At 40.7% G+C, this 13,073-nt stretch overlaps 1 protein-coding gene across 11 annotated transcripts in view; it reads right to left on the bottom strand.

The window, feature by feature from the left end:
- The window catches only part of LOC130281857 (proton channel OTOP2-like), a 32,645-nt gene that overhangs the window by 3,921 nt on the left and 15,651 nt on the right, over positions 1–13,073 (bottom strand). For 3 of the 11 annotated variants that reach the window (XM_056529566.1, XM_056529567.1, XM_056529576.1), the window contains 5 exons: positions 4,808–5,214; positions 2,495–2,631; positions 1,858–1,916; positions 1,533–1,657; positions 453–1,408 (listed from right to left, as the gene is read on the bottom strand). In XM_056529566.1, the coding sequence (XP_056385541.1) occupies positions 453–1,408; positions 1,533–1,657; positions 1,858–1,916; positions 2,495–2,631; positions 4,808–5,214 (1,684 nt within the window). Of the gene's footprint in view, positions 1–452; positions 1,409–1,532; positions 1,658–1,857; positions 1,917–2,494; positions 2,632–4,807; positions 5,215–5,900; positions 5,996–6,426; positions 6,618–8,512; positions 8,740–8,927; positions 9,053–13,073 lie in introns of those variants that run through there. The other 8 variants (XM_056529570.1, XM_056529569.1, XM_056529573.1 and 5 more) reach the window with 7 other exon arrangements.

Raw genomic sequence — 13,073 nt, 5'->3', positions numbered from 1 at the left:
ATAATAAATATCACACTACCAAGTAAACAATACCATGTGCAATTATCACTAATTGTTTGATTGATGAGGTAATCACTTTCTAAAGTTTGCTCCATATAAATAAGTGGCACTTTCAACTCTGTGAATGCTTGAAAAAGCCGGTGTGAGACTGGTGAAATGTTGTATCTTTATGGGAAAATAAAATCACTTTTTGAATTTACCCTGGAGTGCTGCAGAACCTCTTTGCTGTATAGTGAATAGACGGACCGTGACTTGGACCACATTTTACTGTTGGCACCCATTAGATGTAAGCTCTATTGGGTTGTGCTGCCTTTGCATATTTGGTTTTATATATATATATATATTTATATATATTTATATACATATATATATATATATATATGTAAAAGGACTTATGTATTCGTAAACTCCTTTAAGCACCATATTATGACTTTCTTTTGCCCTTTACTTACCGATATGTTGTAGCAGATTAACAGGATTGATATGTTCTGCAGAATCTTTCTTCTGGTTTTAAAAAATGGCACCTTATCATCATCCTTGAGCTCTTGCCTCTTTTGGAAAACATCTGCCCCACTGGCTCTGGACTGTCGATTTTTCGGCATGTCTGTACACAGGTCCATCAAAAATTTGGAACTCTTTACACTTACCCCACACCCTGAGTTTAGGCTTACGTGGTCATACTCAGTAGGCAAGATGCTTGTTCCATGTTTTATGCTCGCATTGGTGGAAATAGAACAGACCCAGGCGTTTGATGCGGCAGTGGTTTTATTGTGCGCTGGTCCCGAATAAAGGGCTTCTGTTATAAAAAGGTTTTGACCAAGGACTTGAACAGTTTTACAGAGAGAAAAGCAGAGATCCAAGATGTATAGGTTGCCTTCAATGTGTAGGAAGAATATTGCCACCAATGAGAACACAGAGACCATCAATGGACCACAAGAACTTCCCATCAGAAGAGTTATGTCTAGACTTCTTACCACACTCTTAGACATGTCATCAAAGCGAAAACCTTTCTGCAGCCTGCATGTCACTATACCAATTACAGAGGCAATGAACATTGCAGATAAGAGCACCGAGTTGAAAAGGTAATAGATACGCAATGCCTCAGGAACAGTCCCAGGTGACTTAGCAAGGACACCAAAGCTAATCATGACTCCAAAAGTGGCGGAGATGGCAAATGCTCCCAGAATCAGGCCTACAAACGCTCCATTAACATGAAGTATGATTTTACTATGTCCTGACACTGCTGCTGTACAACTAGTCTTCCCTGTGTTCTTCCAGATGACGTAGAGCATTGTAGAAGAGAAGAGACTGAACTCAATATTAAAAGGGTGCAAGTAGTCTGCTCCTTCAGAGAAGATGTGGCACAGGTCAGTGGTGCAGACACAGCTGTTTGTGTGTACCCCGGCAGCTGAAATGTGGACACAGAAGTCAAATAACAATGAAACCAAACAAGCAATGGTAATAAGACTAGGCTACTGTATAATAATCAAAAAAAATGAAACAACTTTATATACAAGGTCCCAAAATCTTACGTTCTAAGATGTTCATCTTATTCTTCTGGATATCATAAATTTCCTGCAGGTGCTTCATAGACTCATCTAGGACAACACTCATCCACATTAATATATTTGTAGCTAGTGCATGCATAATGCCGAACCTAGGAGAAAGAGAAGGACGCAAATAAACACCAACTCATGGCAAATCTGTGCCAAAAGTTTTTGTTGTTTATGATCTCCCCCACGGCCTACAAGGTTATCTCTTTCATACAATAGTTACCTATTCATACCATTGTTTTTCTTAAACTGTAAGTCACAAATTAATTGGGCACACTTGAGGCATGTTCATGGGCACTGTTACCTGTTCACATGTTGCTTCTCCTGTATACAGACTTTGGCATAAAATGAAAGGAGAGAGACCTTAAAAAATGAAAAACAAAAATAAAATGAAGGCTTGTTGAACATTAGACTTCTGTTATTCTGTTATCATCAGTTTATTTCTGTGCTTATTTTAATATTATTTTGTTATATATTTTTCAGTATTTACATCAATAATGATAATATTCACTTCCCCAATCTCTCTGGGAAAGGGGCCTTTGCAGGCAAGCGGGAAGTCCTGGGTGGGCAGCTGGGGATATCCCTCCCCCCCCCCCCCCCCCCCTGTGTTACAGGAAGCGAGGGGCCTGGTGATCCAGAAGCTCCAATTAGTATCCAACCCTGAGTGTGGTTTCCGTTGGAGATCTCTGGTGGGCTGCACCTTCATGTTTAGTGGCCCGCATTTGGTCCGTGGGCCACATGTAGGACATCCTGGATTTGAATGTATGATTTTTCTTGATTGTAAAATATATTTTTTTTATTATGTAGAATATTGTGTTAAAGTGAAATAAATATGTATCTACCATATCATTATTATGGTGGTTATTATCTACAAAATGATTAAATAATCTTGAATAATTAAGCATATAAATATATGTTGCTTGTCAGGTTGCTTGTCTCACCTGTATCACTGTGAAGACAGCCTGAACAATAGGGAATGAAGTCACCAATACTGAGGTACATTGATGCAGTTCGTGGTAATACCCAAGTGTTAAACAGTCTAGGACCAGTGTTGCCAGAGCAAAAAGACACAATCCACCTGCAGAAACATATTAAAACCAGTTGTACTGTATGTGAAAAAGATTCCAGGTGTATTCTGGAGGTCCCCTACACATTAGAAAAAAGTTGGCAGGACCAGTAAAATTTAAAATGATGTTAGGGTAAAAGGAGGATCGAGCATGTTGGATTTCAACTTCCCATTTCTTTTGCTTTTAAAGAAACAAGCTACCTCCAGGGGAGTCTGGCAGCGCCATATCTCTCTTCTCTCCACTCAGAATACACAAATGTTTGGCTGCCTGCGCACTTTAGGTATCTGTTGGATTCATGTTTTGCAGACATACTGTATTACTCCCAACTTCCCATACACATGTACGCTTGTATTCTGTGGAATCAGAGAAGAGCTGCACAACATATCGCAATCACATCCCGTGTCAGAGAGGGATATGACGACGACTCGGCCTGGCTCCCTTGTCTCGGCCGCAGAGCAGACCAGCCCCTCCAGGGTGCCTAGCACTGGGAGGAAGTGACTCCAAGCACTCTATGGTGCAGTGCAGCCACGTGGGAGGGAGCAACAATGCCGGAGAATGTGCAAGCCAGGCCAGGAACATGAAATGCAGAGGAGGAATTAAGGTAATTCTCTATTTCATATCCAATCAGTGAACATGAAATAAAGGAGATTGGAAATGAAATAGCGAGATTGGGCTATGACGGGAACGGCTATATGAAGAGGAACAGCTATATGAAGGGAATGGATGAGAGAAATGGCTATATGAAGGGAATGGGCTATATGAGGGGAATGTGCTATATAAGGGAAATAGCTAAATAAAGGGAATTGCTCTATGCGGGGAACAGCTATATGAAGGAGAACAGCTATATGAAGGAGAACAGCTATATGAAGGAGAACAGCATATTAGGGGAACGGATATATGTGGGGAACGGATATATGAGGGGAACGGCTATATGAAGGGAATGGGCTATATGAAGTGAATGGGCTATATGAGGGGAATGGCTATATGAGGGGAATGAGCTATAGGAAGGGAATGGTCTATATGAAGCGAATGGGCTATATGAGGGGATTGGCTATATGAGAGAAATGGCTATATGAGGGGATTGACTATATGAAATGAGGGCAATGGATATATGAAATAGGGGATTGGACATAAAATGGGTGGATTGTACATGAAATGAGGGGTTGGACATAAAATAGATATTATATTGCAATTGTATATCGAAATCACAATATTTACCTTCATAATCGCAATAGCACATTTTCTCCAGATTGTGCAGCCCTAGCTGAGAGCATTGGGCATGCCAAATTCCAACATAACCATTACTTTTTCCCCCCAGAATGTGCCATCAGGAGAGAGTTGGGACACCCACATAAACATTTGAAAGTTGGCCAACTACCAGCATATGTGTATGACCATCTCAATACTGTTAGTTTTAATTTTTAATCACTGCAATTTATCTAAATGGATTAAACACCCATGGGAATATCACATCACTGTGCATTAGTGTTGATCAATATGTTGTCAGTCTTCCATAGAGCTCAATGATATAAAAAAACAACAGATCAAATTCTATAAAACGGATTATGACAGAATTGAGTCCCATAGAAATTAATACGAATGTTAACATGAATAATGAGCTGCCATTGTAACTCATGCACATACCAGAGAGAGAGAGAGAGATGACCTCTGTAGTTGCTGTAGCTAATAGATGAGGGTCCAAAACACAGGAACCTCTATCTCTTATATTCCCCCCTATATCTTTGTTAACAAAAAATCCTTTTTAAGTGGTCCCACATACAAAAATGTATCCTCTAACTAAAGGATAGGGGATAAGTGTCTAAAACAAATTATCCTGTACTCATGTATCTCCCATAGAGATGAATGGAGGGTGCGCATCAAGATGAATGGTGGGTGCCCCGATAGATGAATGGAGGAGACCAGGAGTGCAGTATGGGAGATCATGAGGGGTCCCAGCGCTTGGATCCCTGCAATGTCCTGTACGGCGCTCCGGCTTTCCTCCATTCATCTCTATGGGAGATACACGAGTAAAGAATAATTTTTTCTACGTGGGACTTCTCCTTTAATAGCATTGAATACGATGTCAGTATTTGAAGTTGTTTTAGTGCTATGTTAAATTAAATTCCTAACATTCCACATAATCAAATCATAACTTCTTACAGGAGATAAGAATGGCACACTACACACCTTTTAACCAGCTGGCTCCAGCCTGGTGATCCTGGTACATTTTAATTTTTTTGTTTTTAGCAGATGTCCATGCAAACCATAGCATCCAGGCTGAAGAGGTCAACATGAGCACAGTGAGAAATCCCTGGACATTGTGTGTTTGAGGGTTGTGATGCCGCATCTCTGCCAGGAGTACAGCACTGCCAAAGAAAGTCAGCAAGGCCAGGTAGAGAAGGGACAGGAGAATGGTGGTCCTCGGGTTGGCAGAGTGGTGCCATGTCTGTTTCTCATTTTCAGAGCTGCTGATGCTAATACTGGAAAACAGAGAATCCGGGGAACATGTGGTGTCTCTAGGGGGGACACCCTGAACTTGGAAAGTAGGGTCTTCACTGGATACAGCAGCGGCATTCATTCTTTTACTGTAACTGCTTTTTTGGGATTAAAATATGGTTAATAATGTCTAATGAGATCTGTGTTCTATACAGTCTATACTGTACCTTAGTCACCATAAAACACATTATTTAAAAGGAACTGTTGACCTTAAGGCTATGTTCACACAGTGTAAAATGAAAGCAAAAATATTGCAGTTAAATAGGTATAAAAAAATGCAGTATTTTTTCCTTAATAATGTGTTCCAGTAAAGACTATAGAAAGCGACCATCAATGCACTCATTGTAAAAAAAAATTTAAAAAAAATAAAATAAAATATCTATGTTGAAATTATTACATTTTTTATGTGTGAAATGATGGCTGCTTCTTCATAGACTTAAATGCCTTGTACACCAGAATTGGGTTGTTCATACAACATTAGTATGCCTGTCTGAAAGTCCCATTTAGAATAATGGGACAATCACAAAAATATCTGCAATAAATCTGCCATGTGTAAACATAGCCCTAACTGTGCTGTAACAACTGACTAATCATTGGCGCCAATCTAATTAAGTCTTCTTGCTTTTAAGACCTAATTACCATAATTACATTACATGAGATTTACATAGTGATAATCCCTTTTAATCAGGGATATTAAGGGGACAATTATTTATAACTATTTATAATCGATTGTTGCTGTATATTAAACCTGGCACAGATCACTTACCTTATATTGTTCTCTTACCTTATACCTATATATGACTGTATTTGTTGTGATCTTACTGAAGGTTCTTTGTCCTAGTGATGTTATTACTGCACAGTTGACCTTATTAGAGATTACTAAGAGTTGGAATAGAAGGAGGCGTTCTTAAAATGTAAGACCCCCCCCCCCCTAACTGTGTCAAATCAGAGGATGTCAGGTGATTGCCAAGAAAGTAATGGTTTTGTCCTATTAATTATTATAACTTTTCAGAGCTGTACACAGTAATACCACTAAGCATTGACAACTGCATACACTGTCTGTATATTGCTACTATGCAGTCACTGAGTTGTACCCCCATACAGTGACTGAATAATACCACAATGCAGGGAATGAATAATACCTACATACCTATAATACCTCTATACAGTAACTGAATAATACCATCATACCATGTCTGAATAATACCACCATACAATGACTTAATAATACAGTGTATAGATACAACAGTGCATAGAATAGAATAGAGTTACACTGTGCATGAACTGTATGTAAGCAGAGCCATATTTACCATCAGGCACTTGTGGGCCTGTGTCTAGGGCAGCAGTGTTGAGGGGGACAGCACTTCAGTTAGAAAAAAATGATAAATACTTTTGATGTAACTGCTGCCGCCATACTGTGGCCTGAGGAAAAAAGGTTCCCCTATTGATCTGAAGCTGCTCATTATGTTGTAGATAAGTGATTTATTTCACTACTTTCTTCATATAGGGATGAGATCCATAGGATGTAATGCATGCATTTTTTGCTGCATATTTGAGACAGAAAATGTCATTGCTCATGCCAGAAAGTTAAACAGATTTGTAAATTACTTCTATTAAAAAATATTAATCCTTCCAGTACAGGAAATTATTTTCTTTTTGGAACTCAGAGCTCTATGCTTAGGGCAGTATGAGTTGTAAATACAGACCTGTATATGGCCCCCTTTTTCTAAAAAGGTGGATGGGGGCTAAATAAAAAATAATTCTAAAGATTTGGCCAGACTCATAGCTCCTACTAGAGCTGGCTGAACCAGTTATCAAAGGGAAAGATTCCTTCTGGAGAGACCACAGGGTTTCCTTGTCACTAAGAATCCTGGACTATTTTACTGGAAACGAGACACTAAGGATCATTTAAGATGGGCAGATCCATGCCCAATACAAGCACCGATCAAGGAGATCACTGGTTTAAAGAGCAATCCACATGACTCAATGATTGTGCTAGATTGTTTGTGCAGCCCTTTACCTACATCATTGTTTAGGTCGCACTGTACAGCCCAGTATCAGAAAGCTGGGTTTGCGTCCAAGATCTTGGGTGTTCCAGCAGGACAATGACCCCAAACATACGTCAAAAAGCACCCAGAAATGGATGGCAACAAAGCGCTGGAGAGTTCTGAAGTGGCAGCAATGAGTCCAGATCTAAATCCCATTGAACACCTGTGGAAAGATCTCAAAATTGCTGTTGGTAAAAGGCGCCTTCCAATAAGAGAGACCTGGAGCAGTTTGCAAAGGAAGATTGTTCCAATATTCTGGCTGAGAGGTGTAAGAAGCTTATTGATGGTTATAGGAAGCGACTGATTTCAGTTATTTTTTCAAAAGGGTGTGCAACCAAATAATAAGTTAAGGGTGCCAATAATTTTGTCCAGCCCATTTTTGGAGTTTGGTGTGACATTATGTCCAATTTGCTTTTTTCCTCCCTTTTTTGGTTTAGTTCCAATAGATACAAAGGGAATAAACATGTGTATAGCAAAACGTGTTACTGCAATCTTTTTCTGTGAAAAATACTTCATTTTCTTGAAAAATTTCAGGGGTGCCAACATTTACGGCCATAACTGTATGTAAATCTATCTTTTCATATGACAACACTGAAGAAATGACATGTGCACAGCCTGTATAACAGTATTTTATGTTGTGTCCCCCTCAAAATAACTCAACAGACAGCCATTAATGTCTAAACCTTAGCAACAAAAGTGAGTACACCACTAAAGGGAAATGACCCAATCGGGCCCTTATCAGCCATTTTTCCTCCCTGGTGTCATGTAACTTGTAAGTGTTACAAGGTGTGAATAGGAGCAGGTGTCTTAAAGTTGGTGTTATCACTCTCATGCTCTTATTCTGGTCACTAGAAGTTAAACATGGCACTTCATGGCAAACAACTCTCTGAGGATCTGAAAAAAATAATTGTGGTCGGGTTACATAACTTTTGATGTGTAGAGTAAAGTCCTGTGATAGCCTGGGAGAGTGGGGTATATGGGAATGTAGCTGTGCAGTTACTAAGGGTGCTTGCTTACCCCTTTCTATTCGTGACGCCAGGGTTAGGGCTATTCTCTGTATGCTTGTCCTACCGCCACCCTTCCCAAAAGCGATAGGGAGATAGGAAATAATTGATTGTCCACAACCGGAAATTTGCAGAAACTTATCGGAACTTTTACTAATATTTTAGGCAATAATGAACAGGAACAGTCCATATAACAGAGTTTAGTAGAGCTTGACAAGTGGTTGGGACCTCGTGAGTCTATTGAGCTTAGGAAGATAATTGTTGCGGTGATCCACTGTATTTAGGGGTTTAGATTCGGTACAGAAATCACGATAGCTTTAGCGGGGATTGAGATTTTAACTCACGGTTTAGTTTTATGCTGAGGCCGGCGGGCTTCTGGCCTAGCTTGTCATTGAAAGTTGCGCAGATCCATCCTGCTAGTCCGGCATCCACGAGAGCAGCAACCCAAGAGAGCGATAATTGGCTACAGCTCCTTTATATGGGCAGGGGCTGGACTTAAGCCCACTGTTCCATACAACTGTCAATCTTCTGTAAAGAGAGTTATAGGTAAACATGTGACCCAAGGACCTCCAAAGGTCCTCCAACATACCATAGAGGAATTAACATGGTCACGTGACCAAAGGTCCTGCGACACCAACAAGGTAAGTAGACTAATATACACTATATTAAATATACACATTATTAAATATATACATAATAGCATTATGAAATTAGAAAATGAGAAGGCGACTAGGGGCTGTCCCACCTGGGGAACCCTACCTGAACGTAGTAACTCTGACTTTGGGGACCACCATACAAGGTATGGTATGCAATACGGTACCGGGACACCACAGTCCTATAACCTATTAGCCTGATGTGTGCCCGGCTGCCCGTATAGGGTAATCCTAAAGAAAGGGGCAAAACACAGTATATTAGGGAAAGATAAGTTTACTAACAAGATTAATTAACTATACACTAGCAAGAGACTCGAAAGCACGAGACATTTCAGCACAAGGGTAAGGGATATACCTCTGAAAGCAGGGAGACTACAAACAACCAAGTTTCCTAATGATGTGAGAGAGTACGGCATGTCTAGACACCGAGGAGGCTGCCCCTATCTTAAAAGAATGACCTGAGATGGTACTAGGTTCAATGCCACTGATTCTAGCGAGAGATCTGACATGCTTAAAAGGACCCAGCCAATTTTAAGTGTAGGACCCGGCCATTTTTTGCACATCTGACAACTGTCAATTTAAGCATTAATAACTCTGGGATGCTTTTACCTTTCATTCTGATTCCGAGATTGTTTTTTCGTGACATATTTTACTTCATGTTAGTGGTAACATTTTGTCAATAATTGCATAATTTCTTGGTGAAAAATTCCAAAATTTGATGAAAAAATAAAAAATGTTGCATTTTTTTTACTTTGAAGCTCTCCAAATATTCCAAATAAATTATGTATTGATTCACATACACAATATGTCTACTTTATGTTGGCATCATAAAGTTGACATATTTTTACTTTTGGAAGAAATCGGAGGGCTTCAAAATATAGCAGCAATTTCCCACAAAATTTTCAAAATCTAAATTTTTCAGGGACCAGTTCAGTTTTGAAGTGGATTTGAAGGGCCTTCTTATTAGAAATACCCCATAAATAACCCCATTATAAAAACTGCACCCCTCAAAGTATTCAAAATGACATTCAAAAGGTTTGTTAACGCTTTAGGTGTTTCACAGGAATAGCAGCAAATTGAAGGAGAAAATTCAAAATCTTCATTTTTTACACTCGCATGCTCTTGTAGACCCAGATTTTGAAATTTTACAAGATGTAAAAGGAGAGAAAGGAAATACTTCATATGTGTATGCCAAGTGCTCTGTGGATGCACTAGAGGGCTCAGAAGGGAACGAGCGACAGTGGGATTTTGTAGAGCGAGTTTTTCTGAAATGTTTTTTTTGGGTGCATGTCACATTTAAGAAGCCCCTATGGTGCCAGAACAGCAAAGAAAAAAACACATGGCATACTATTTTGGAAACTATACCCCTCAAGGAACATAACAAGGGATGCAGTGAGCCTTAACACCCCACAGGTCATGTACTGTAAGGAAAATGCTAATAAAATAAAATATTAAAAAAAAACACCCCACAGGTGTTTGACGACTTTTCGTTAAAGTTGGATGTGTAAATGACTATTTTTCTTTTTTCACTAAAATGCTAGTTTTCCCCCAAATTTTTAATTTTTACAAGGGGTAATAGGAGAAAATGCCCCCCCCCCCCCAAAAAAAAAAAAAAAAAGTTGTAACCCCATCTGAAAATGAAAATACCCCATGTGTGGACATCAAGTGTTCTGCTGGCTCACTACAATGCTCAGAACAGAAGGAGTCACATTTGGCTTTTGGAAAGCAAATTTTGCTGAAATGGTTTTTGGGAGGCATGTCACATTTAGGAAGCCCCTATGGTGCCAGAACAGCCACAAAAAACCCAGATGGCATACTGGGCAAACCCAGATGGCAAACCCAGATGGCATACTATTTTGGAAACTACACCCTCAAGGAACGTAACAAGGGGTACAGTGAGCCTTAACACCTCACAGGTGTTTCACTACTTTTTGTTAAAGTTGGATGTGTAAATGAAAAAAACTTTTTATTTGACTAAAATGCTGGTTTTTCCCCAAATTTAACATTTTTACAAGGGGTAATAGGAGAAAATGACCCCCAAAATTTGTAACCTCATTTCTTCTGAGTATGGAAATACCTCATGTGTGGATGTCAAGTGCTCTGCTGGCACACTACAATGCTCAGAAGAGAAGGAGTGCCATTGGGCTTTTGGAAAGAAAATTTGTTTGGAATGGAAGTCAGGGGCCATGTGCGTTTACAAAGCCCCCCGTGGTGCCAGAACAGTGGACCTCCCTCCACCCCATTTTGGAAACTACACCCCTCACAGAATTTAATAAGGGGTGAAGTGAGTATTTACACCCCACTGGCGTTAGACAGATCTTTGGAACAGTGGGCTGTGCAAATAAAAAATAAAAATTTTCATTTTCACGGACCACTGTTCCAAAAATCTGTGACACCTGTGGGGCATAAATGCTCACTGTACCCCTTATTACATTATGTTAGGGGTGTAGTTTCCAAAATGGGGGTCACATGTTGGGGGGGTCCATTGTTCTGGCACTAAGGGGGCTTTGTAAACACACGTGGCCTTCAATTCCGGACAAATTTTTCTCTTCAAAAGCCCATTGGCGCTCCTTTCCTTCTGAGCATTGTAGTTCGCCCGCAGAGCACTTTACATCCACATATGGGGTATGTTCTTACTCAGAAGAAATGGGGTTACAAATTTTGTTTTTTTCCCCCTAATTTTTCCTTGTGAAAATGAAAAATTTAGGGTAACACCAGCATTTTAGTGAAAGTACATAGTGCGCTCTCACTCCTGAGCCTTGTTGTGCGTCCGAAGAGCATTTTACGCCCACATATGGGGTATTTCCGTACTCAGGAGAAATTGGGTTACAAATTTTGGGGGTCTTTTTTTCCTTTTATCGCTTGTGAAAATAAAAAGTATGGGGCAACACCAGCATGTTAATGTAATTTTTTTACACTAGCAGGCTGATGTAGCCCCCAAAATTTGTAGTGCCATTCCTCCCGAGTACGGAAATACCCCACATGTGGCCCTAAACTATTTCCTTGAAATACAACAGGGCTCCGAAGTGAGAGAGCACCATGGGCATTTGAGGACTAAATTAGGGATGCATAGGGGTGGACATAGGGGTATTCTACGCCAGTGATTCCCAAACAGGGTGCCTTCAGCTGTTGCTACGCAGGGGTTCCCTTGGTCTTCCAGCAAAAACCGACTTCGGCACTGAGCGCTACACCGGCGGCGTGATGACACTTGAGTCAGGAGTAGCTTCTATCAAACTTTTTATTTTTAGCATAAAAAGTGGTGATACATAGGAATTACGCGTTTCGGAGGGGCTGCCTCCTTCCTCAGGTCCAAGTTCACGCCGCTGGTGTAGCGCTCACAGTGCCGAAGTCGGTTTTTCTGGAAGACCAAGGGAACCCCTGCCAGGATTCCCGTCCTCAACATCTGTATCCCTGCATTCTCTACCGTCCTCAGCTGCTCCCGACGGACCTGCTAAAAGAATCTGCTCAGTGCAACCTGCAAAGGTGAGCAGATTCCCTACCTACTATCTTAAACTCCCAGTAATCCCAGATAACCGGCACTATATAGCGCCATCTCTCTCTCCCCCCTTTTTTTTCCTTTCCATATCCTCCAGCTGTTGCTGAACTCATAGCATGCCTGGACAGTTGGTGGCTGTCCAGAAATGCTGGGAGTTGTTGTTTTGCAACAGCTGGAGGCTCCGTTTTGGAAACACCATACATACCATGCCATACAATACCATACAATACTTTTTCATTTTTATTGGGGTGGACAGTGTATGAGGGTGTATATGTAGTGTTTTACCCTTTATTATGTGTTAGTGTAGTGTAGTGTTTTTAGGGTACATTCGCACTGGCGGGTTTACAGTGAGTTTCCCGCTAGGAGTTTGCGCTGCGGCGAAAAATTTTCCGCAGCTCAAACTTCAAGCGGGAAACTTACTGTAAACACGCCCGTGTGACTGTACCCTGTACAGTCACATGGGGGGGGGGGGCGGGGCAAACCTCCAGCTGTTTCAAAACTACAACTCCCAGCAACAGCTGGAGGCACACTGGTTGGAAAACCTTCAGTTAGGTTCTGTTATCTAACTCAGTATTTTCCAACCAGTGTGCCTCCAGTTGTTGCAAAACTACAACTCCCAGCATGTACTGATTGCCGAAGGGCATGCTGGGAGATGTAGTTATAGAACAGCTGGACATGCGCAACTACAACTCCCAGCATGCCGAGACAGCTGTTTGCTGTGTGGGCATGCTGGGATTTGCAGTTTTGCAACATCTG

The sequence above is a fragment of the Hyla sarda genome, chromosome 7, assembly GCF_029499605.1.
Source record: "Hyla sarda isolate aHylSar1 chromosome 7, aHylSar1.hap1, whole genome shotgun sequence".
Taxonomy (NCBI): Eukaryota; Metazoa; Chordata; class Amphibia; order Anura; family Hylidae; genus Hyla; species Hyla sarda.
The sequence above is the reverse complement of the archived record's forward strand: the minus strand, read 5'-3'. Positions and strand labels throughout refer to the sequence as shown.